This window comes from Ranitomeya variabilis, chromosome 5 (genome assembly GCF_051348905.1).
Source record: "Ranitomeya variabilis isolate aRanVar5 chromosome 5, aRanVar5.hap1, whole genome shotgun sequence".
In the NCBI taxonomy this organism is placed as follows: domain Eukaryota; kingdom Metazoa; phylum Chordata; class Amphibia; order Anura; family Dendrobatidae; genus Ranitomeya; species Ranitomeya variabilis.
In genome coordinates, this window is record NC_135236.1 from 89,024,435 (window position 1) to 89,046,615 (window position 22,181).

At 47.0% G+C, this 22,181-nt stretch overlaps 1 protein-coding gene across 1 annotated transcript in view; it reads right to left on the bottom strand.

Annotated features, from left to right (window-relative positions):
* Positions 1-20,583, bottom strand: part of CNNM4 (cyclin and CBS domain divalent metal cation transport mediator 4) — a 41,241-nt gene extending 20,658 nt beyond the window's left edge. The window contains exons 1-3 of the mRNA XM_077262886.1: positions 19,470-20,583; positions 7,092-7,455; positions 3,854-3,997 (exon numbers count right to left, since the gene is read on the bottom strand). Of these exons, the coding sequence (XP_077119001.1) occupies positions 3,854-3,997; positions 7,092-7,455; positions 19,470-20,486 (1,525 nt within the window). The 5' untranslated portion in view covers positions 20,487-20,583. The remainder of the gene's footprint in view (positions 1-3,853; positions 3,998-7,091; positions 7,456-19,469) is intronic.
* Between the last annotated feature and the right edge of the window lie 1,598 nt (positions 20,584-22,181).

Genomic DNA, 22,181 nt, shown 5'->3' on the forward strand with positions numbered 1-22,181 from the left:
TAATGTATTACATCCCCACAAAAAAAAAAAAAGTATCAGTCCAAAGTGCCGGCCACTAGGTGTCTCCCTTCTACCTGAAGTGCTGGCCCCTGCCTGTTGTAAAGTGTAATCTGTCTCTTGCGGCAGAGAAGAGGGTTACAAGAAGTGAGGGCAGGTAGTCATCTCTTCTCTCTTGCTTCCCTGTCTGTACAACTGCATACAGGCATAACAGAGGGAGAGTTTGGGTCAGGCAAGTTATTGGACCATCACAGGAGCAATACATGAGGGAAAGAAAGTTCCAGTGCCTATAGTGCAGGCAGCATGTTGCTGAAGATCAGTTCACAAAAAAAAAAAAAAAAGAGCAGATGGCTTGTTACAGAGCATCCGGGCAGATGTTACAGCATAGTGGATGAGATTTCCAGAAATCCCATGTCCACTATGCGTCCATAGTCACCTGCAGATCACTTGCTGACACTGACATGCGGCGCGTCTTTCAAAACCGCAGCACATCAATTTCACCAACAGAACCCACTGAAAACGATAGTCCGCACGGTTCAGTGAACACATGCAGATTTACCTGCATTCAATAGACGGCAGCGCTTTGTACACTGCCATCCAAAGCGCCAGTAAATGCCGGATCGTGGGCACCCGGCCTTAGAATCCGGGCAGTTCCTGGACATATTGGACTGGTAGGTGCACACTATTATCAGTTTCACCTTCTTCAGGAGCATGATGGCTACAGACCATGCTTTCCCACAGTGTTTGTGCAAAAGGACAGGTAGACTTTAAAGTCACAGCTCCAACATAAGTTCACAATGAAGACTTGGTGAAACGTATCTTTCCCACCCCAGGCCAAGTCAGCCAGGCATGCAGGGCCAGCAGGGAGCTGTTCAGCTATCGGCCATCTATGCTCTTTGCCAGCATAATTACCGCAATGCCCAGCCTGGCGTGATCTCCAGGGATTTCCCATATATTACATGCACTGCAGAGAGTCTCGCCAGTCTGACATATTTGCTATGTCATGATGAGTCTCGACTAAAACAGATCTGTTAACATTCAGAAACCTGACAATGTCTCTCCTCCCATCACATCAGCCTCACATGCCGTGTTAGCCTAGTCATCATTGTCCTGGTCATACACAACCTATGGATGCAGCATTCCCATGGTCCCACCACCGTCTCATCTCCCCCTCTGTCCTGGGACTCTCACTCTCCTCCATCCAGAGCTTGTCCTTAACCAAGGTGGTCCTGGGACCCCTCACAGAACCAGAGGACTTCCAGCACCACTTCTATGCTGATGACAATTTTTGCTATGTCCTGTAAGATATATTACATATTCAGGAGCCCGTAGCTTTCTGGAAATTGGTGGGACAACCCATAAAAACCCCACCCACACCATGGCGTCCATCCAGATGTTTCAGAATTACAGGATGGCAAGTTGCCTAGAGCTGCAGGAGTCGCTGCACTACATGACAATCTAAAAATGAAAAACAGAAAAATCACATTGTATGATTTTTAAATTATTAAATTGCATTTTATCGCATGAAATGAGTATCTGATCACCTACCAACCAGCAAGAATTCTGGCTCTCACAGACCTGTTCGTTTTTCTTTAAGAAACCCTCCTACTCTGCACTCATTCTCTGTATTAATTACACCTGTTTGAACTCGTTACCTGTATAAAAGACACCTCTCCACACACTCAATCACACTCTAACCTCTCCACCATGGCCAGGACCAAAGAGCTGTCCAAGAAAACCAGAGACAATATTGTAGTCCTGCATGAGGCTGAGATGGGGTATAGGACAACAGGTAAGCAGCTTGGTGAGAAGTAGTGATGAGCGAGTATGCTTGTTGCTCGGGTTTTCCAAAGCAAGCTCGGGTGTTCTCCAAGTATTTATGACTGCTCGGAGATTTAGTTTTCCTTGCCGCAGCTCGATGATTTGCGGCTACTAGCCAGGCTGAGTACAGGTGGGAATTCCCTAGCAACCAGGCAACCCCCATATGTAATCAAGCTGGCTAGTAGCCGTAAATCATCCAACTACGTCAAGGAAAACTAAATCTCTGAGTGGTCAAATACTCAGACCACCCGAGCAACGAGTACACTCGCTCATCACTAGTTAGAAGACAACAACTGTTGGCACAATTATTAGAAAAAGGGAAGTAAACACAAGACTATCAATCTTTCCTGGTCTGGGGCTCCATTAAAGATCTCACCTGGTGGAGTAAGTATGATTCTGAGGAAGGTCGAGGATATGCCCAGAACTACACTGGAGGACCTGGTCAATGACCTGAAGAGAGCTGGGACCACAGTCTCAAACATTACCAAGAGTAACACACTATGCAGTCTTGGATTAAAATCCTGCAGGGCACTCGAGGTCCCCCTGCTTACGCCAGCACATGTCCAGGCCCGTATGAAGTTCACCAATGACCAAGAAGTTTTATTTTTCTATTGTATCAAATACTTATTTCATGCCATAAAATGCAAATTATGTAAAAATCTTTAAAAAAAGTAGCAGGTCACATGAGGCATGAGCCTGTGGCTAACTCCTGTGCCCGATGCTGAAGAGAAATTAATATTCACTGCACATGGGCGTGGAGGGCAGTGAATATACATTTAACTTTAATAGCGGACACGCCGTTGACCGCAGCAGCCGGCTTCCGGCAGCTGCCGGGCGTTCGCGTGTGCCCACCACTTAAGGGAATGAGTATTTACTGTCCTCCACTCCCATAGCTGGTACACGTGAAAGCCAAGCAGCTGCAGGAAGCCGGTGGCTGCGGCTAACACTGTGCCTGCTATTAAAGTGCAATGAATATTCACTGCACTCCACGCCTATAGTCCCGGCATGCATAGCAGTGAGTGTTCCGGCAGCGGTCCTTGGTTTATAAGCAGCACATGACGTTGCACTGCTTACAAGCATAAATGAGCTACGGGCATCAGAACAGGAAGATGCGAAGGAGTGCAGGAAGGGATTTGAGCATGTCACTCGAGCACCCGCGATACTCTGTGCATATCCGAGCACCCTAAGCAAACTCTAGTAATGAGCACTTACGCTCTTCACGACTGCCAATCCTTTTGTTCTTGGCGAGATAGGCCACGGCTAGAGGAGTCTGACGGCTGCTCTCACAGAGCACAGCAGAACAAACGCTTGCGTGTATGGAAAAAGTTGGGCGAGATACCAGACAGCCAAACAATTGAGCGAAAGATCAGAAGTATCGTAACATGTATGGAGGCCCTGAGTCTGCGTCAAACATTGATAGCTTATAATAAGGCTAAGCCATGAAGGTGTTAAGCCCACCATACACAATGGATAGCTGAGGGCCATCTGCCCGACCTTAGCGCGCTCATGTCAGAGCTGATACTGCGGTCTATCTGCCGGACTGCAAATGGATTGGCCATCAGAAGTCTGATGTGCTGGTTCCTTTTCCTGGTATCTGCCAAGGAGTCAGGAGACCCCCCCCCCCCCCCATACACTTTAGACCATCTGCTCACCCCCGCTAATATTGGCACGCTTTTCGACTTTAGTCTAAGAAACCCTTTCAAAGTTAGGCCATGAACACTCAATTAAGGGGGTCCGAGGACACAAAAATTGGCAAAACTCATTTTGTTATGATTTTCATATAATAATCCACCGCAACTTATTGAAATGAGTGGCTTTTCATGATCGGAGATCTGGTATCACAACCAAATAGCCCCAGGCATTTACTGAATGCTAGGACCCCCAGTTCCTAGGCCCAGAGCCTGTGTCATCTTTAATAGGTCTGTAAGAACCTTACCAACATGTACTGTACATAAAACGGATGTAAGGATATTGCCCATAAGAACACTTTGGGGGGGGGGGTTATAGGGTTCATAGATGACAGGAAACAACTTACTATAAAGATCCGATTCATCCAGGATCTCGGATTTGATGATTTCTTCTATGACATCTTCCAGGGTAACCAGCCCCATCACCTCGTAAAACGGGTCTCCTTCTCCGTCGTTGTTCACCTTCTGCACGATGGCCAAGTGAGACTTTCCTTCACGTAATCAACAGAAGAAAATCATAATGAATAGGTGTTCACCAAGCTGGTGTGATGCTAACGTACCACCTCTAAGCCTAACCATGGACCACCCAAGCCTTACAGGAGATCGCCGCTCACACCCCACCCCTGCCACATCTACACAAACCACATGGAAAGAATGAGGAGCTTCTGCCATAAACATCTCGCAATATCCAGTTCTTCCGAGAGATAATTACGATGATGATTGTGCAATGTTCCCAGCTCCTATACAATGGGCACAGTGTACACGGGATGTAACCTCGGCTGCCAGTGCCAGGCAGGTAATTACACCATGACTGGTAATAAGGCATGGACAGCTCTGAAGAGCCCTTCACTGAGAACACTCGACTTTTGGACTGAGGTGGATCTGTGTGTGCTCAAGGTCAATCTTCTGCATCAGACTAAACACAAACGTGATTTATTATTATTACTGCAGATGCCAGCAACCTGCTACTTGCACAAAGACTAAAAGTCTATGGCGACCTTGGTAGCCGACATGTGTTTGGATGAGCTATACTGGCACCAGAATAAAGGGGCTTTAACAATGAAAGGTTATCGTGAAGTAGGCACGCGCATTTCACAATAATCCTGCAGTGTTAACAAGCTGTAGGGCATCAGATGAACGAGCAAAAGGATCATTCATCAGGTGAAATAATCTTCTGTGCTGTACAAAAGATCAATGCTCTCGGCAGCACATCGTCCTGTGTAAACAGGACCTATGCTGCCGAGTAAAATGCTACACTAGGCATACAGGTCATACAAGGTAAATTTTTAAGCAGAGTCTGCCTGTGTAAAAAGGTCATTAAAGGGCATCCGTGAGAAGGATGAACCCTCCTCTTAAGCAGTCTATGTTGGCATGAAAGTCATAGGAAGAAGAGTAACATAATACCTTGATATTTGTGACCTGATTTCTTATTCCAGAGAAATCCGTGTTTTTCTTAATATGTAAAATGAACTGTTAAGATCTATGGGCCAGACATAGATCTCCCCGAGAATCATTTTAAATGAAAGGGGGCGTTGCCAGTATGAGACACATAATGACTGACAGTCTGCTCTCCAGATCTACGTGTCTCACACTGGTGACACCACCTTTCATTTAAAATAATCTCTGCAGGCAGATTCTCGGGGAGATCACTCCGTATAAAAGGACCTTAACAATCCCTGATCGCAATGGTCATCATATGGCCATGTGAGGGAGACTATGCAATTGTTGTGGGAGCCTCCTACTGGTGGGAGCAGTGCCAATCTTGGTAAATTTACATATACCGTAACCCTCTATGTTTGAATACAAACTTTGGTCCCAATTCATCTAGACTGGTGTTGTTCACGCCGGTCTTGAGGAGATGTGCTGGAGTCAGATGTTCCTGATTCAAGAAGGGGTGCACGCCTCGTCATAAATCAGGAGAGTCTGACAATTGGTGGGTGCCTCTGTGTGCTAGGCCAGAAATCCTACTCTAGTCAGGGACTGGAGAGAGATTGCTGGCGTATGGAACTCCATAGCCGGTCGTGAATTAGACGAGCTGTGGCATCACAAGTTGCACCTAGATTCCAGGACTTTTCAAAGCTTTTACAATAGAATTCTTGAGTGAAAGCTTTGAAGAACAGGGCCCATTATGCGTGTTTGATTTCTACCTTCCAATGGTTAAAGGGGTTGCCCATAAACATACATTTTATCATCCATCCTGTTGATGAGCTTGACGTTCGATTAGCGAGATCCCATCCGAACAGTGAAACGAGGGGTCGAAAGTTCCTCATGTGAATGGAGCGATAGTGAGCATGTGTGACCACCACCTCTATATTTTTTTTTTTTTAAATTACCTACTTTTATATTTTAATAGTAAAAAACCTCAGAACTTTGAAAAAAAAAAATTATATATTTGCTTTGAGTCAATAGTTTTTGAGACATGTATTTTTTTTTTTTATTCCGCTACCCACCATCAATGGAGATATTTTGCCCCACATATGTTGGGAGGGGGGTTACTCTGCAGCAAGTAAACAGATTACCAAAAAAAGCATCTGTAGAGAACCTCAGTAATTCGTAGATTAGCAAATTTTGTCCCAATTGTAATTTCACATTTGCATTGCGACTAGCCTGCCAACAACATACACTGGGTAAATCCATTGGAAATTTGCTTTTGGTGAATTTAAAAGAAGTTTTCCCACAAAAATAAAGATTTATTTACATAATAATTATTTTTTTCCTATGAACATAGATGTGATAAATGATGGATCTCTTGGGTGGGGGGCCCGGTCTGTAGTACAAATATACGGTAAAGTCTATGCCACAAGGATTAAAATAGGACAGAGCACACACTGTACTCATGATGATGCCCCCCGCAATCTATTATATATCACCTATCCTATTGATAAATCCCCCTCCCCCATCATAAGCAAAAACTGCTCTTAACAGTCCAAATATCAGGGCAGCTAGTGAAAACTTCAGAAACCTGAAGATCAAGTTTTCTATAACTGTCAACAAGAACTTTTTCATCTGTAGGTCTTATTTTTCAAGTGATGTCACTTTTGAACTGAGGTTTTGTATTTTTCACTCGATTCCTATATATAAAATTTAAGGTGTCAGCCAAGACTTAACAACTGAGTCTTTAAGATCACATAACTACACTGATTTCATATCACTAGAAAAGCGATTAACCTTTTTACACAACTTTCTATATAGGCCACTTTTCTGTTGTAGAGTCTGTGCAACTCCTTCACATAGCCGTCCGTTCTGCTGACATAGATTTCAACAGGATAGTGCTTTAGGAAAAAGAAAACACCTGTAATCTGCATGTGAGAGATCACACAAGCTCTGGAGAGAGAAAGCCACTACAGACACAGGAAGGGGTAGATCCCACAAGCAGAATCAGAGATCTTATACAGTCCTCTGCATTACATCGGGGAAAAGGGAATCACGCGAATCACGCAGTGGCTGTATCAGGACAAAGACCTGTAGAACAATTCATGAATGATGATGTTAGGGGGACGAGAGCTGGTGCAGGCAGCAGCATCGTGAACGCAGACCTCCAATCTGGTCCCAAATACACATTCCCTTCACTGAACAGACGCCTACCCTTCTTGAACTCCTCCAGCACGGCGTCCAGCTTGGTGTCACTGAAGACAAAGTGGACCGGGTGACTGTAGAAACGTGTAATGGTGCTCAGAGGGGTGCAATCGTCAGGGTCGACAAAGGCCAAGTCTTTGACGTAGAGGATGTCCACAATGTTGAATCGCTCGTTCTCATACACGGGAATACGGGTGTAGCCGCTCTCCATGATGCTGGACATGGTGTTGAAGTCTAAAACGGCATCACTGCGCAGCATAAAGCAGTCCTCCACCTTGGTCATCACATCCTCCACCGTCTTTGTGCGCAGTTCTAGAGCCCCCTGAATGATGTTCATCTCTTCCCGGACAAGGCCACTATATGGTTCTGTCACCTGAAACCAGATTGAGTAGATTTGGATTAAGTCGAATTCATTTCAAAACTAATTTGCCAAAAATGAGCCACGTGGTTCATAACACTGCCAGACGTATCTCACCGACTGGTACCTGGGGGGTCGGGAGGGGAGAAACAACTCAACTGTTATATGTCACCATCGCGCCAATGGTCCCTACCAGTCTGTTTATTAGGCCTTCTGCAATGTCATCACATTCATCCATGTGACCGCTGCAGCCAATCACAGGCCTAGGTAGTGACACTAATGTCCAGCATAAAACCCATGATTGTCTGCAGTGTTCGCATGTATGCAACAGACCTCACTGATGCAGTTTTATTCCAATATGCACAATAACGGGATGAATCTGCTGTACCCGACCATTTTTTGGCATCATCCAAGCACAGTTTTGGCATCATCCAAGACCCTCAACCCGGCAGGAGAAAGATAATCAGCGGGCATGCCACCACCGATCAGATATTGATAGCCCATCAATTAAAAGATAGTCACCAACCCCTTCAAAACACAAATATCACAGTTTATAAATCAACTATAGGCCTAACCAAGGTCTACAAATTCTGTCCTGCATCTCTGGTCCAGAAATAGACAAATAAAAACAACAATGTCATAGCTACATTATTTGAAATACAACAGATACAGTGGATATAAAAAGTCCACACACCCCTGATAAATGTAATTCTTTTGTATTTAAAAAAAATAATTTCAGAACTTATCCCACTGTTATGGTCACCCATAATTTGTAGAAATCCAAATAAAAAAAAAAATGTTTTCTGGAGGGAAAAAAATAAAAGTTTATAGGTGTGCAGATATAAGCAATCACATTATTTTAGCTCTTCTAATACTTTGTTGAAGTTCCCTTAGAATTTCTGACAGAATTCAGTATTTTTGAGTATGAGTCTACCAGCCTGGCACATCTAGAATTGGCAATCTTTGCCCACCCTTTCTTACAGTGGCTCCAAATCTGTCACATTGCGAGGGAATCTCCTGTGAACAGTGTCCTCTTCAGCGCCCTAGCTTGCAAAAAAGAAGGCTAAGAGGAGACAGTAGATGTCTACAAATATCTCAAAGGCTGTCACAGTGTAGAGGGATCATCCTTATTCTCATTTATATATGGAAACACGAGAAGCAATGGAAGGAAACTGAAAGGGAGAAGATAGATTAGAAAAAAACTTTTTGACAGTGAGGGTGATCAATGAGTGGAACAGGCGGCCACGAGAGGTGGTGAGTTCTCCTTCAATGGAAGTCTTCAAACACAGGCTGGACAGACATCTGTCTGAGATGGTTTAGGGAGTCCTGCATTGAGCAGGGGGTTGGACACGTGACCCAGGAGGTCCCTTCCAACTCTAACATTCTAGGATTCTATGATTCAGGTGAACCATAGATTTTCAATTGGATTCTGGTCTGGGCCATTCCAAACCTTTGACCTTCTGGCAAAGTCATTCTTTCGCCGATTTGGAGGTATGTTTAATCCCTTAAAAACCAGAGGTATTTTTGTTTTTGCATTTTCATTTTTTCGTTCCCCTCCTTCCCAGGGCCATAAGTTTATTTTTGGGTCAATATGGCCGTGTAGAGGCTTGTTTTTTTGCAGGACGAGTTGTACTTTTGAACAACATCATTGGTTTTAAACATATCGTGTACTGGAATATGGGGAAATACATTCAAATGCGGTGAAATTGCAAAAAAAATTGCAATCCCGCGGCTTTTTTTTTTTTTTTTTTACCATGTTCACTAAATGCTAAAACTGACCCACCATTATGATTTTCCAGGTCATTACGAGTTCATAGACACCAAACATATCTAGGCTTCTTTTTTTATCTAAGTGGTGAAGAAAATTTTCTAAAGTTAAAAAAAAAAAAAAAAAAAAAAAAATTGCACCATTTTCCGATACCCGTAGCGTCTCCATTTTTTGTGATCTCGGGTTGGGTGAGTGCTTATTTTTTGCGCGCCAGACTGACATTTTTATTGATACCATTTTGGTGCCGATATGATCTTTTGATCGCCCGTTATTGCATTTTAATGCAATGTTGCGGTGACCAAATAAAAAAAAAAAAAAAATTTAGGTGTTTTGACTTTTTTTTCCCCGCTACACCGTTTAGCAAATCGCTTTTTTGTATATTGATAGATCGAGCGATTCTGAATGCAGCGATACCAAATAGGTGTACATTTGATTTGTTTTATTTTGAATGGGGCGAAAGGGGGATGATTTGAACTTTTATATTTTTTTCATATTTTTAAAAACATTTTTTTTGGACTTTTTGCATGCTTTAATAGTCTCCATGGGAGACTAGAAGCTGCATTTGTCCGATGAGCTCAGCTACATACAGGCGATGATCAGATCACCTGTATGTAACAGAAATACTCAATTGCTATGAGCGCCCAACACCGGCGCTGGAGACCTCTGGTTGTCATGTCAACCCATAGGTGATCCATGAACATGTGACGAGTTCACCGATGGGCGGGATTCCCGGCGCGCTCACCTGATGGACAAGTTAAATGCCGCTGTCAGAGACGGACATTGGCATTTAATGGGTTAACTGCTGCTGGTGGAGTGGATCACCATTCCACCCATGGCTGTTGCAGGCACATATCAACTGTATATATCAGCTAACATGTGCTGGAAAGATTCGTGATCAGCGCCAGTGCCAACACCAAACAGGGGGAGACCGGCATCGGCGTACTATTACACCCAATGTCGGAAAGAGGTTAAGGTCAAAGTAGTGCTAAAAAAAAAATATTAAAAAAAAAAAAAAAAAAAAAGTGACATTTCTTTTCATCTTTAGTTTAGCAGAGGTCTGAAGGTTTTGCTGCAAAATTGACTGATATTTGGAACTGCTCATAATTCATTCCACAGCACAAAACCATAATGCTGCCTCCACTATGCTGCACTGTGGGCTTGGTGTTTATTTTGGCGATGCGCAGTGTTGGCTTTGCACCAAATATACCTTTTGATGTTCTGACAAAAAGTTCAACCTTAGACTCCAACCATAACACATTTTACCACATGTTTTTTGAAAAACTAAATGTAGGTTTTAGAAAAACATAACCAGGGTTGGATGTTTTTCTTTGTAAGGAAAGGTTTCAGTCTTGCCACTTTACCTCACACATGAAGAATACAGGAGATTGTTGTCACATGCAGAAAACAACCAGCACTTGCCACAAAGTCCTGCAGCTGCTTAAAAACATGTTGTAGGCATATTGACAGCATCCCAAACCAATTTTCTTCTCGTCCCTTTATCAATTTTTGAGGGACGTCCAGTTCTAGGTAATGTCACAGTTCTGCAAAATTTAGTGGTTCCGTGCTTTGGAAAAATGTTTGGTACCCTCCTGCTGCCTGAACTTGCACCAATGAGATCCCTTTGCTGTGTTGTAAGTAGTTTACAAATTATGGGTTTTGCTCTAAAATGCAACTAAGAGTCAGGAAAATCCTGTTATAACAGCTAAACTTTAATCAGAATAACTGTACATGATGGCAGCTTGGAATCGATGACTTTGTAACAGGAGTTTAAATGTGATTGCACAATTGTGATCCCAAATATATCCCAATTATAAGATGGTGTCAACACTTAAGCAACCACAATTTCTCTCTTGGAAGGACTTCAGCTTGTTCATAAATGGATGGATGTGCACAGATTATGGGCGAAAAGTTCTGAAAAGATTCTTCTAGAAAGGATTTTATTTTCCTAGGGGTGTGTAGACTTTAAATGCACATTATATAACCTTATCTTCATCACCCTACAGTGGTGAATGGTGAATACCTGGAATTTTGGAGAATTACAATTTGGCCATACACCCCCACAGAGACAAATGAATGAGAAGACCATGCGCCCCTCCGCTCACATGTACATCACCTTGCATGCGTGGTCATCATTTCAAGGGCAGATTTGGGCATAACTACTGTACCACATGCACAATACAAGAGCAGAGAATGTGAATCCCTCCAGTATGTCCTGTCCGGGGCAGGCGCCATCAGCGCTGCAGTCAGTCATGTGCACAATGCTCCGCCGTCCTGCCCAGGGTTTATCTAAAAGTTTTTTATATAGGTTTTCTTTGTATCACTTACGAACAATCAGTCATCACAACACAAAGGGCAGAGCCATGACTGTGCAGAGAGCAGATAACCCAGAGGTACAGCCGAGAGACCGCCGCTGGGAGCCAAGACTATGAATGCCTACAATAATAGAAAAACAGACCTCAATGCAACAAAAATAGGGATATTCAAAACAAACAAAAAAAAAGTACCGTAGGTCCATCATAAAAAATAGAAAAAAAATTGTATGAGATAAAGAAGTAGTAAAGGACATGGTAACAAATAGAAAAAGTCACAATTTTTTTCTGGACCGGGTCCGTTTAGGAGCAAAATAATGGACCGCTGCATCCAAAGCGCTGCCATCTATTGAACGCAGGTAAATCCGCATGTGTTCACTGAATAGTGCGGATTCACTGCGTCCAATAATACTATGGGTGAAATTTATCTTGTGGAGGCTCACGTCTCCGCAAGAGAAAAAAAAAAAAATACTGCGGTCTGGAGAAACGCCGCATGTCCGTCTCCGCGGGTGATCTGCGGGCGTCAGTGCGCGCTCAGTGGACATGGGATTTCTTGAAACTATGCTGTAACATCTGGACGCTGCATAAGATGAAATTCACAAAATTTTGCTCCCCACTCAGTGACTATTCATAATTGTGTCCCCTCACAAAAATCACTCCGGGTGCCCAAAACAACCAGACTCCATGTTTCCAGTACAGTTTATAAACTGAACTTCCTACTGTATGACCAGAGACAACGGCCAGTCATCAACAGGGGTGTAGCTACAGTGGGTGTTATAAAGTATTCTAATCTCCTTTGGGGTTTTTTTTTGGCTGTAAGTCAATCATCAACATTAACCGAAATAAACACTTGAAATAGATCATTGTTTGTAATGACTATATAATATAGGTTTCACTTTTTGTATTGAAGAACTGAAGTAAATTCACTTTTTGATGATATTCTAATTTTGTGAGAAGCACCTGTAATTCAATACGCTCCCCTGATCACACTGATGGCCGGCAGAGCAGGGGAGAATGATGAGAGCCGTCTTCAGCACTAACTGTGCTGCTGCTTCCCAGGTGCCGGTACGTGTGGCACTGACGCGGTTCCACACGTGTGCCGCAAGTATTACACACATGGACACCGATATCTCCGGTACAGTTTTTACAGTACCAGAAATATCAGGACTTGTGAAACCGGCCTTAAGATGGACCAATTTTGATGACTGCCAGCATATTTATATGGAATATAATCGGAAACAAAGCGATTTGGTGAGTGTTGGATAATCTGAATGGTTGCAATTTTAACTATCCACGGTTTTCATTATAGCTATATATTAATCAGAAGAGGTGCCAGGGCATGTAGGTCTGAGGCTTGCAAAGCTGGAGTTCAGTGGCTGGATGGGGCCTCGTGGGTAGCCCATAGCCCCCGACCTACAGCCTGGCAGATCTCAGACCTACCTGCCCCCGGCACCTCTTCTGATTAATAGAGTGTTGTTACAAATGAGTCCCACCGGGCCTACAAAGTTCACCAATATGGTCGCTGGACCAACGTCCTGTGAAATATTATATATATATATATATATATATATATATATATATATATATATATATATATATATATATATATATATATATATATATTTTTTTTTTTTTATTATTTCTATTGGTTGACTAGACAGCAAAGAGGTAAAATATAGTGTCAGAGATCTCACTGTCCGTACCCCGAGCACCCTTCAGGAGATGGTGGCGTGATGTTGTTATTTATAGCCCCTCACACACTGGAGGTCCATGATCGTTCAGCTAATGGCTAACAGGTCTCTCCCCCGACTCCCCATACACAGGTGTAATCACCTCAGCTCCAGTATTTTCTGTAAGCGCTGCGCTCCGACTCCTCTGGCAGTGACTTGTTTCCCACAAAACATAGAACGCCTGCTGTAAATGGAGACTCTTTCTACTCCCCTCATCAGGAGGGCTCCGCATACATACATGACGGCAAGGATGCACTGACTAGACGAATGAGGCCTCGCACAATACAAGTGAACTGAGCGACGAAGGCACGTCTAGTCTTAATGTGTCTAGGAGTATGCTTATCATGTACTGGCGGTCACATCTCCTGGAGCCGGCGCAGCATGCAGTGTGTGCAATGTAATGATTCAGTCACAGAGCGATTACAGACATTAACGTCAAGCCTGGACAACCCCTTTAAGTGAGGAGGAAAAAGGGTCTCTCGCAGATTATCTGATCCTCACGAAGATAATCAGCGTCTGTTATATCAATATCCAGACAGGCAAGTAATGAAGGACCAGGACTGCATTCCGACCGGCCGACCCATGGCTGGTTAGAGACGTTTTATGCACACAGAATAACATTGTTCTCGGCAGCACACGCTTACACAGGACGATGTGCTGCTGAGAGAAGATTTTTTTTAAGGCAGTCTGAAAATCATTTCACTCTACGAATAAGGCTGCTTTCACACATCAGGTTTTTTGTTTCAGGCTAAATCCGGCTCTTTAGAGAAAAACCGGAACCGGAAAAAATAAAAACCGTAACCGGTTTTTCCCCCACTGACTTGTATTAGCGCCGGATCGCGCAGCATGGCCCAGCGTTCCTTCCATTTTTTTCAGGATCCGGCTAAAATTCCGATTCCGGCTTCTGAAAAAAAATGTCTACTGCAACGTTTTTTTGTCTCTGGCGAAAAAGCCTGAAGGGCCGGCTGTTTGCTACAATGAAAGCCTATGGGAGCCGGAAGGTGCTGGATCCGGAAAAAGGCGGATCCGGCGGCCTGATCCGTTTTTTTAAACTGAGCATGTGCCAAATTTTTTTTTTAGCCAATACTCTAGATAGGCTAGCTGGATCCGTCAAAAAAACGGATACGTCGCATCAGTTTTTCACAATCTGCACCGGATCCTGTTTTTCCAACACTCTCCGGATTTAGCCTGACACTGAAAACCTGATGTGTGAAAGCAGCCTGAGTGTTTGTCTGACTGATCAGGCGTGCACAAGAGCTCCCTTACCCAATAATCAGCCACAGAAAATGCACCTTAATTATTGAGGTAGATCGATCCTGTGTATTGGGGGATATGGCAGTCAGCAGAACAATACTTCGACCAACAGCTGTATGAAGCTGACCAAGCAAAATGCTCCTACGTCAGCTAATTGACTTGTGCTGCCGGCACAATCACCTCCTCATGGAAGCAGAGTCCATACTCATACCTCCCAACCATCCCGGATCCAGCGGGACTGTCCCGATTTTGACAGTCAGCCCCGCGATCCTGGGCGGGACATTAATTGTCCCGCACTGGTTGGGAGGTGTGTATATCACCCGGTCAGCTCCCTGAGCCCCTGCACCCGCAGAGCAGCATATTGGCTGCTCTGTGCACACAGGACCTGTGATGAAGTCACAGGATGGGAGGAGCCAGGGGGTCACATGATCGGGAGGACCTCCGCGTACAGAACTCTGCTGGTTGTCATGGCGCTGGAGGAAGGTAAGTATGTGTGAGGTCAGGAGGTGTTTACAGTGTGGATGTAGCAGAGCCGTGTGTGTACGAGGTGTATGGATCGAAGCAGCGTGTGAAAGGTGTATGGAGCAGAGTCGTGTGTGTAAGACGTGTACGGAGCGGAGCCACGTGTGTACGAGGTGTGCGGAGCTGAGCAGCGTGTGAAACGTGTATGGAGCGGAGCCACATGTACAAGGTATACGGAGTGGAGCAGCGTGTGCAATGTGTATGGAGCGGAGCCGTGTGTGTATAAGGTGTATGGAGCGGAGCCGTGTGTGTATGAGGTGTGCGGAGCAGTGTGTGCAAGGTATACGGAGCGGAGCAGCGTGTGCAATGTGTACGGAGCGGAGCCGTGTGTGTATGAGGTGTACGGAGTGGAGCCGTGTGTGTGCGAGGTGTATGGAGCGGAGCCGTGTGTGTACAAGGTGTATGGAGCGGAGCCGTGTGTGTACAGGGTGTACGGAGCGGATGCTGGCTGTGTCGGATCAGAGCAGATATTGCTCCTCGCTCTGACACTGACTGGCACAGGAGACACGGAGGTCTTTATCAGTGGCGTATCTCAGCTGCAGCGACGTGAGCGCCAGCGGCGCAGCTGGATGACACCATTCAGCGCCGTGGGAGTGGAAGCTGCCGGCTGCTGCGAGGAGTGCGGTGAAAGGTGTGTGTGTGTGTGTAGTGATGGAGAAGGCAATGATGGGGGTGGGGTAACCATGTGTGGTCATTATACTGTACCCAGCATTATGTGTGGCCATTATACAGTACCCAGCATCATGTGGGGCCATTATACTGTACAAAGCATCATGTGGGGCTATTATACAGTATGGAGCATAATGTGGCCAATGGCCATTATACAGTATGGAGCGTCATGTGGGGCCATTATACAGTATGGAGCGTCATGTGTGGCCATTATACAGTATGGAGCGTCATGTGTGGCCATTATACAGTATGGAGCGTCATGTGTGGCCATTATACAGTATGGAGCGTCATGTGTGGCCATTATACAGTATGGAGCGTCATGTGTGGCCATTATACAGTATGGAGCGTCATGTGTGGCCATATTTTTTTTGTTTATAATTATTGTTTACGAAACATTGTGATCAGAAGTGCTAAATGGGTGTGGTTGGGGCGTGACTAGTTGTGAAATGGGTGTGGTCAGAGGTGTGGCCTAAAATTTGCCGCGACGCGCTGCGCGTGCCGCTGACTTTGTCCCTCTTTCCCTTCCTCGAAAATTGGGAGGTATGCATACTGTATGTGGCAGAACGATTGGTCTGTCCCCATATCATTAGTATCCGCCATGAAACGAGCACCGATCCCCAAACATGCGGCGTTACACAGGTCAGCAGGACTGCTGTGCACATGAGACCTAGTCAGGCAGTGATCATCTCCTGCTAAAATTGTGACCTTTCAAAGCGCTTTATGTCAGTATTCTGAGGTAAAAACTTTGATGAATAGGCAACATAGTATGCATTAGATATTTGCTTTATAAAAGGGAACACTGAGTGGTCCAACCACACAAAAAGACAAGGGAGTCTGGGACCTTTATCATTTTGGCATATGGGCCAAGGACCAACAGGCAGTCAGTTGCCAACTACCTTCCTGTTCTACATGGGAACGATCTCCGATAGCACAGTTGGCGATTTTCCCGCTTCATTTCACCTCTCACCAGTACAGCAGCTCTGCCGACGGCATGCCGATTGTCAGACGGCTTTCCTGCAGTCAGGCATTGGAAAGACAGCTGTCAATCAGCACGACATCGGCAGTCAAGGCCCGTCAGAGCAGAGCGGAGGAGAAGACGCTGTTCTGTTCATGTGATTTCAGCAAAAGCAAGAGAATGACCGGCAGGAGCGAACTATGACCGCTATGAGCCGGCAAAGATCGCCACCGGGTATAAGAGGCAAGTAGTTATCAACTACCTCCTTGTTAGTTCTAAACCCATATGAAAAAAAGAGTCCTAGATAACCAATAAAAAAAAATTAAAAAAAAATGCGAAACCATGATAAATATAACCATCATGCATATAATAGGCTCCTTACAATAGAGGATCGAGTCAGCAAAATAGGAGGCCTTGTGACACCATCAGGGGTCACCAACCATGTATACAATTAACAGCGCCGTTCTGCTCCTTTTCTCAGCGATGTCACCGATCCTCAGGATCACGGTGTGAGATACTGAAGTCTCTTTTACAGCTCCATAGACTTACATTGTAAAAGTCACTTCCAGGTCACGCAGACCACAGTGTAACCCAGACAGTCTGAAGAGCGGCGACGTCGTCACTGAGAAGAGAAGAAGACCAGCGCTGGACACTGGAGAGGACGGCAGTAGGGCAGTATATTTCTACACATACTACATGCACAGGTTTAGGGGGTGAGGGACCTCATGGGAGGCGTCTAAGCCCTGAACTGTACAGACAGAATATACGTCAGTCACACACATCCGTCTCACTGTGGAGACACAGATCCGAATGGTCAGTCTTCTGTATCCCGGCTACATAGGCTGAGCGTTATCACTAGGTCAGAACTATACACGTCCTCACACATCCCACTGTACCCTGATCTTGCCAGAAGATGGCACCCAAATATGAGCAGCAAATAGCGCCCCTGCTGGTTGGCTGGCCATATCGGGCCCTATGCTGGCCCTTCATAGATAATATCCCCAACGCCACATTTATATCACCGACATCGTGGGCACCACAGATCCGGCATATAACAAGCATGTACGGAAGAGACACGACCCCATACTGGAGCACAGGGTGACCCCAATCACAGTACACACCTGCTCAGATTAATACTCAGGTCAACGCGTTTCTCCTTCTTAGGAAGTTCTTCAGGAGATTCAACCTGGCCTACAAACAGTCCACGACGGGGGTCACAAGATCCCTCCCTACTTATACGTCTGATATTGGAGTCATACGTCTCCTGCTCTTACTCTTTTTGTAGGGTTGTTAGTGGAGATCTAATAAATCCTTTTTTTTAATGGAGGTGGAATTTTTTTTTTCTTCTTTTTTTAAAGGGACTCTGTCACCTGAATTTGGAGGGAACAATTTTCAGCCATAGGGGCAGGGTTTTCGGGTGTTTGATTCACCCTTTCCTTACCCGCTGGCTGCAATATTGGATTGAAGTTCATTCTCTGTCCTCCATAGTACACGCCTGCACAAGGCAAGATTACCTTGCACTGGCATGTACTCCGGAGGACAGAGAATGAACTTCAATCCAATATTGCAGCCAGCATGCAGCCAGCGGGTAAGGAAAGGGTGAATCAAACACCCGAAAACCCCACCCATATGGCTGAAAATTGTTCCCTCCAAATTCAGGTGACAGAGTCCCTTTAAATACAGGCCAAGGAGAATCTTGACCTAGAACTTTTTATTGTTGTTCCTCTATTTTAGTCCTGCTGGTAACATGATTAAATTGACAATAGGACGTTACCAGTCAGGGACATGTCCCCAGACACTGATACAGCAGCATCAGACTGGGGACACACCCCTTTGACAAAAGAGACAGTAAAAACCAGTTGTCTGAAAATGCAAGAATTTCTCAGTGGAACCTCACAATTGGAAATAAATAGGCCTCCAAGTCCTCGTTGCAGGACATGAATGACGTGAGTCAGGTGAGTAACGGCAATTCCTTCCTAAATCTCATTCCCTGCAGCTAGTTTTATTTCATAAACTCTTGACAGTTATAGGAAACGAGTGCAAAGGTACGACCGGTCACTGACACTATGTATGGCGGTGAGCGAGCCGCTGCGTCAGTCACCTGGACAGAAGTGGAAGGACCCCACTGACTCTTATGGCACCCATCTGGGTGTCTTATGTAGGGTGATAAAAAACAAAAAGGCGCTCCCTGTAACATTGGGATCAACAGGTGGGAGCGAGCTCAAAGGGTGGCTCGGGTCGGGGGGAGCGAGCTCGAAGGGCAACTCGGGTCAGGGAGTGAGTCTGAACGACGACTCGGGTCGGGCTCGAGGGCTGCTCGCTCCCCTGATCAGGTTGTGCATGCCTGAGGAAGAAGGTTCTACTCATGGCAATAATTTGGAAGTTTTTGATACCACCCGGATCCCCGTGTGAGCGGCAGCACCCAGGAGCCACCGCACTCCTCTTCCCATTACTTTGTGTAGGATGGAGGGGAAAGCTCTACATGCCGGACTGTTCTGATCCAGTATATAGATCAGACACCAAGCGAACTCCTAACAATGAGCGGGGGCCTCTGCTTCCATACACAGATGTTGGCACGGACGTGTGGTGGTCTCAGACTACATGATCGCCCACCACCAGACGTTGCCCCACTAGAACATACACAGGTGCGGCACAATGTTGGGGGCGTCAGTGAAGGTCTCCGGGACACGGTCCCCCCAGACAGGTAGTCCCTGCTGGCCAGTCACTCATCACCAGTAACTCCGGATGTTGCAGAACCTGTCTGACCCCTCTAAGTGACACTACTGACCCCCTCCGGACCCTCGTCACCAGCACCGACCCACCTTCAGCATCTCCAGCAGCTTCTCCCGGTTGTACACGGTGCCGATCTCCTGGCCCAGGATGCAGTCCAGCAGGCGGCTGACCGGGTAGGCCAGGGGGAAGGTGACCACCATGAAGAAGCGGGTGAGCCACAGCGTGTTGGCGCCCACGGCCAGGCCGTGCCGGGAGCACAGGGACTGGGGCACGATCTCGCCCAGCACCACGATGCCCATGGTGGAGGCGGCCACAGCCCAGAGGCCGGAGCCGATCAGCTCGTCCAGCAGGGTGGTGAGGGTGGTGTTGACCAGCACGTTGCCGAGCAGCAGCGAGCACAGCAGGTAGTTGCCCTTGCGCCGCACCGGCTCGATCTTGGCCGCGTACCTCCGCTCCCGCTCGGATCCGCAGCGCTGCACCACCCGCAGCTCCATGGGGTCCAGCGCCATCAGCCCCAGGTTCAGGCCGCTGAAGATCCCGGACAGCGACAGCAGCACCACGATGATGATCGCCTGCAGCCACACCGGCAGCAGCGGCTTGTGCTCCTCCAGCACCCGCAGCCGGCCGTCCGGCCCCGGGTGCAGCGTCCACGGTAAGCCGCGGCCCCGGCGGGTGCACAGCGCGTACAGGCGGGAGCTCTGGCTCTTCCGCAGCGGCAGGACCTCCAGGCGCAGCAGCAGCGCCGCCCTGCCGTCAGCCTCGTCCGTCACGTTGGAGCCGGCGGGGTCCCGCACCAGGTCCCGGGTGTCCTGCAGGCAGCTCCGGTTGTCCTGCAGGCCTTCGGACGCCTCGGTGAAGGCGATGAGCTGGTCGCTGTCGGCCCGCAGGTACAGTCCGTAGAAGCGGAGCTGAAGCCGACTGCCCTCCCGCACCTCCAGCTCTCCGGCCGCCGACAGCTCAGACTCGCGGTCACTGCCCTCCAGCCGGAAGCCCAGGATGAGCGGCAAGTCCTGCGGAGAGGAAGAGTTCTCCTGAGAGGCGCCCAGCGCCGGCAGCAGCAACAGGAACGTCAAGAAGCCGGCTGTAGAGACCGCCAGGCCGGCCATAGCTCGGGTGACTGTCCGGGAACCGCCGCCGGGTGGTGCGCGGGTCCAACCACGCCCCGCCTGGGATAAACCACGCCCCTTATCTGCATATGACACCGCCCACTGACCTGCTATCCTACCACGAGTTTTCCTAGCGTAGACACGCCCCAGACTCTGACAGCACACGCCCCTCTAATGTGACAGGTCCCGCACTGGGGGAGGTGGGCGGGATCGTAACTGTTGGCGCCCGTGAGGTGGGCGGGGCCAAAGCTGTAAACAGGGCTATGGGCGGGGCAAAGCTATGATCCGGAGCTGGGCATGGCAATAAACTGTGGGCGGGGCCGTAACTGCTGGGTAGTTAGGAGGAGCAGCAGTCCGCAGTCAGTCACTGAGGGCTGGTCCTGGGAGAGGGAGGATGACTCCCGTCCTGTCACCAGGGATGAGCGAGTAGTGAAATATTCGGACTGGCTATACTGCTAACGAGTAGGCCCTAATACTCGGGTATTCATAACGAGCAGCGAGTCCAATGCAAGTGAATGGGAAATGCGAGTAATTATCGGCTGCCCAAAGTGGTCTGGGGGCCTGAGGAAAAGGCTGAACTGGGTGCATGATTGTTTAAAAGCAGGCGGTGAAATTGGTTAACGCAGGAAGAGACATCACAATTACAATGGACTACTGTCCTTGTTGTTCCACTGCACAATGTGCAGACATGGCGTCTCCACAAAATTAGCCCCAGGGACTGCATCATGGTTGACGCAGGAAGGAGGCCTCGTCACCACTATGGGAAATATTAATGAATGGAGCGTTGTTTCTAGCTTGTTGACCATGAGGTACATGTGGCAGGAGTAGGATACACATGTAAGCAGGAAAGGCGTTTGTGTGGGAAGGGATGGACGTGATCACCAGTAGCATAACAGAACGGTTTGGGTGACTTTAGGTTGGGATGATGCCATCTGGGGAGCTTAAAAAATGTGGCGAAATCCAGTCCTTGTTAAATTTTATCAGAGTCAGCCTGTCGGCATTCTCTGTAGTCAGCCGTGTGCGTGTATCTGTGATGATCGCCCCAGCGGCACTGAAAACACGCTCTGACACCACACTAGCAGCAGGGCAGACCAGCACCTCCAAGGCATATAAGGAGAGGTCTGCCCAACTGTGCAGCTTGGCTACCCAGTAAATAAATGGCCCAGAAGCGTCAGGAAGGATGCAGGTATGGTCACTTAGATACTCGTTGATCATGTTGTTCAACTTCTGCCTCCTTGACATTGTTACCTGTCCAGATAGCCCTTGCTGATGAGCCGGTTTATTGAAGATGGCCCAGTTTGTGGACATTTTACCACCACCTCTTTGACCTGCTGGGCATGTCTCTCCCCATTAATGCATGCTGTTCCAAAGAGCTGGTACCTCTGCTACCAGCAGTGTGTTTGTGATGTCATCAAATGATCGACAACGGCCCCCTTGAAGGATTCAATTGTGAAACCCCTTGGTGACTGCAACAGTAGCGAAGGAAATTTGTCCTTGTACTGTGGGTCGAGAAAGGCAGCCAACCAGTATAGGTTGCTGTTGAAACTGTGGATCACGCAAGGGTCTTGGGACAGAGACATGAACTGTCCCATGTGTGCCAAGCTGCACGGAGGCAAATGTTCTGTGGCCCCAGAACAATACCCATCCTCTTCTCACACTGACCCTCCACCTCTTCCTCTCCAGCCCACCCATGCT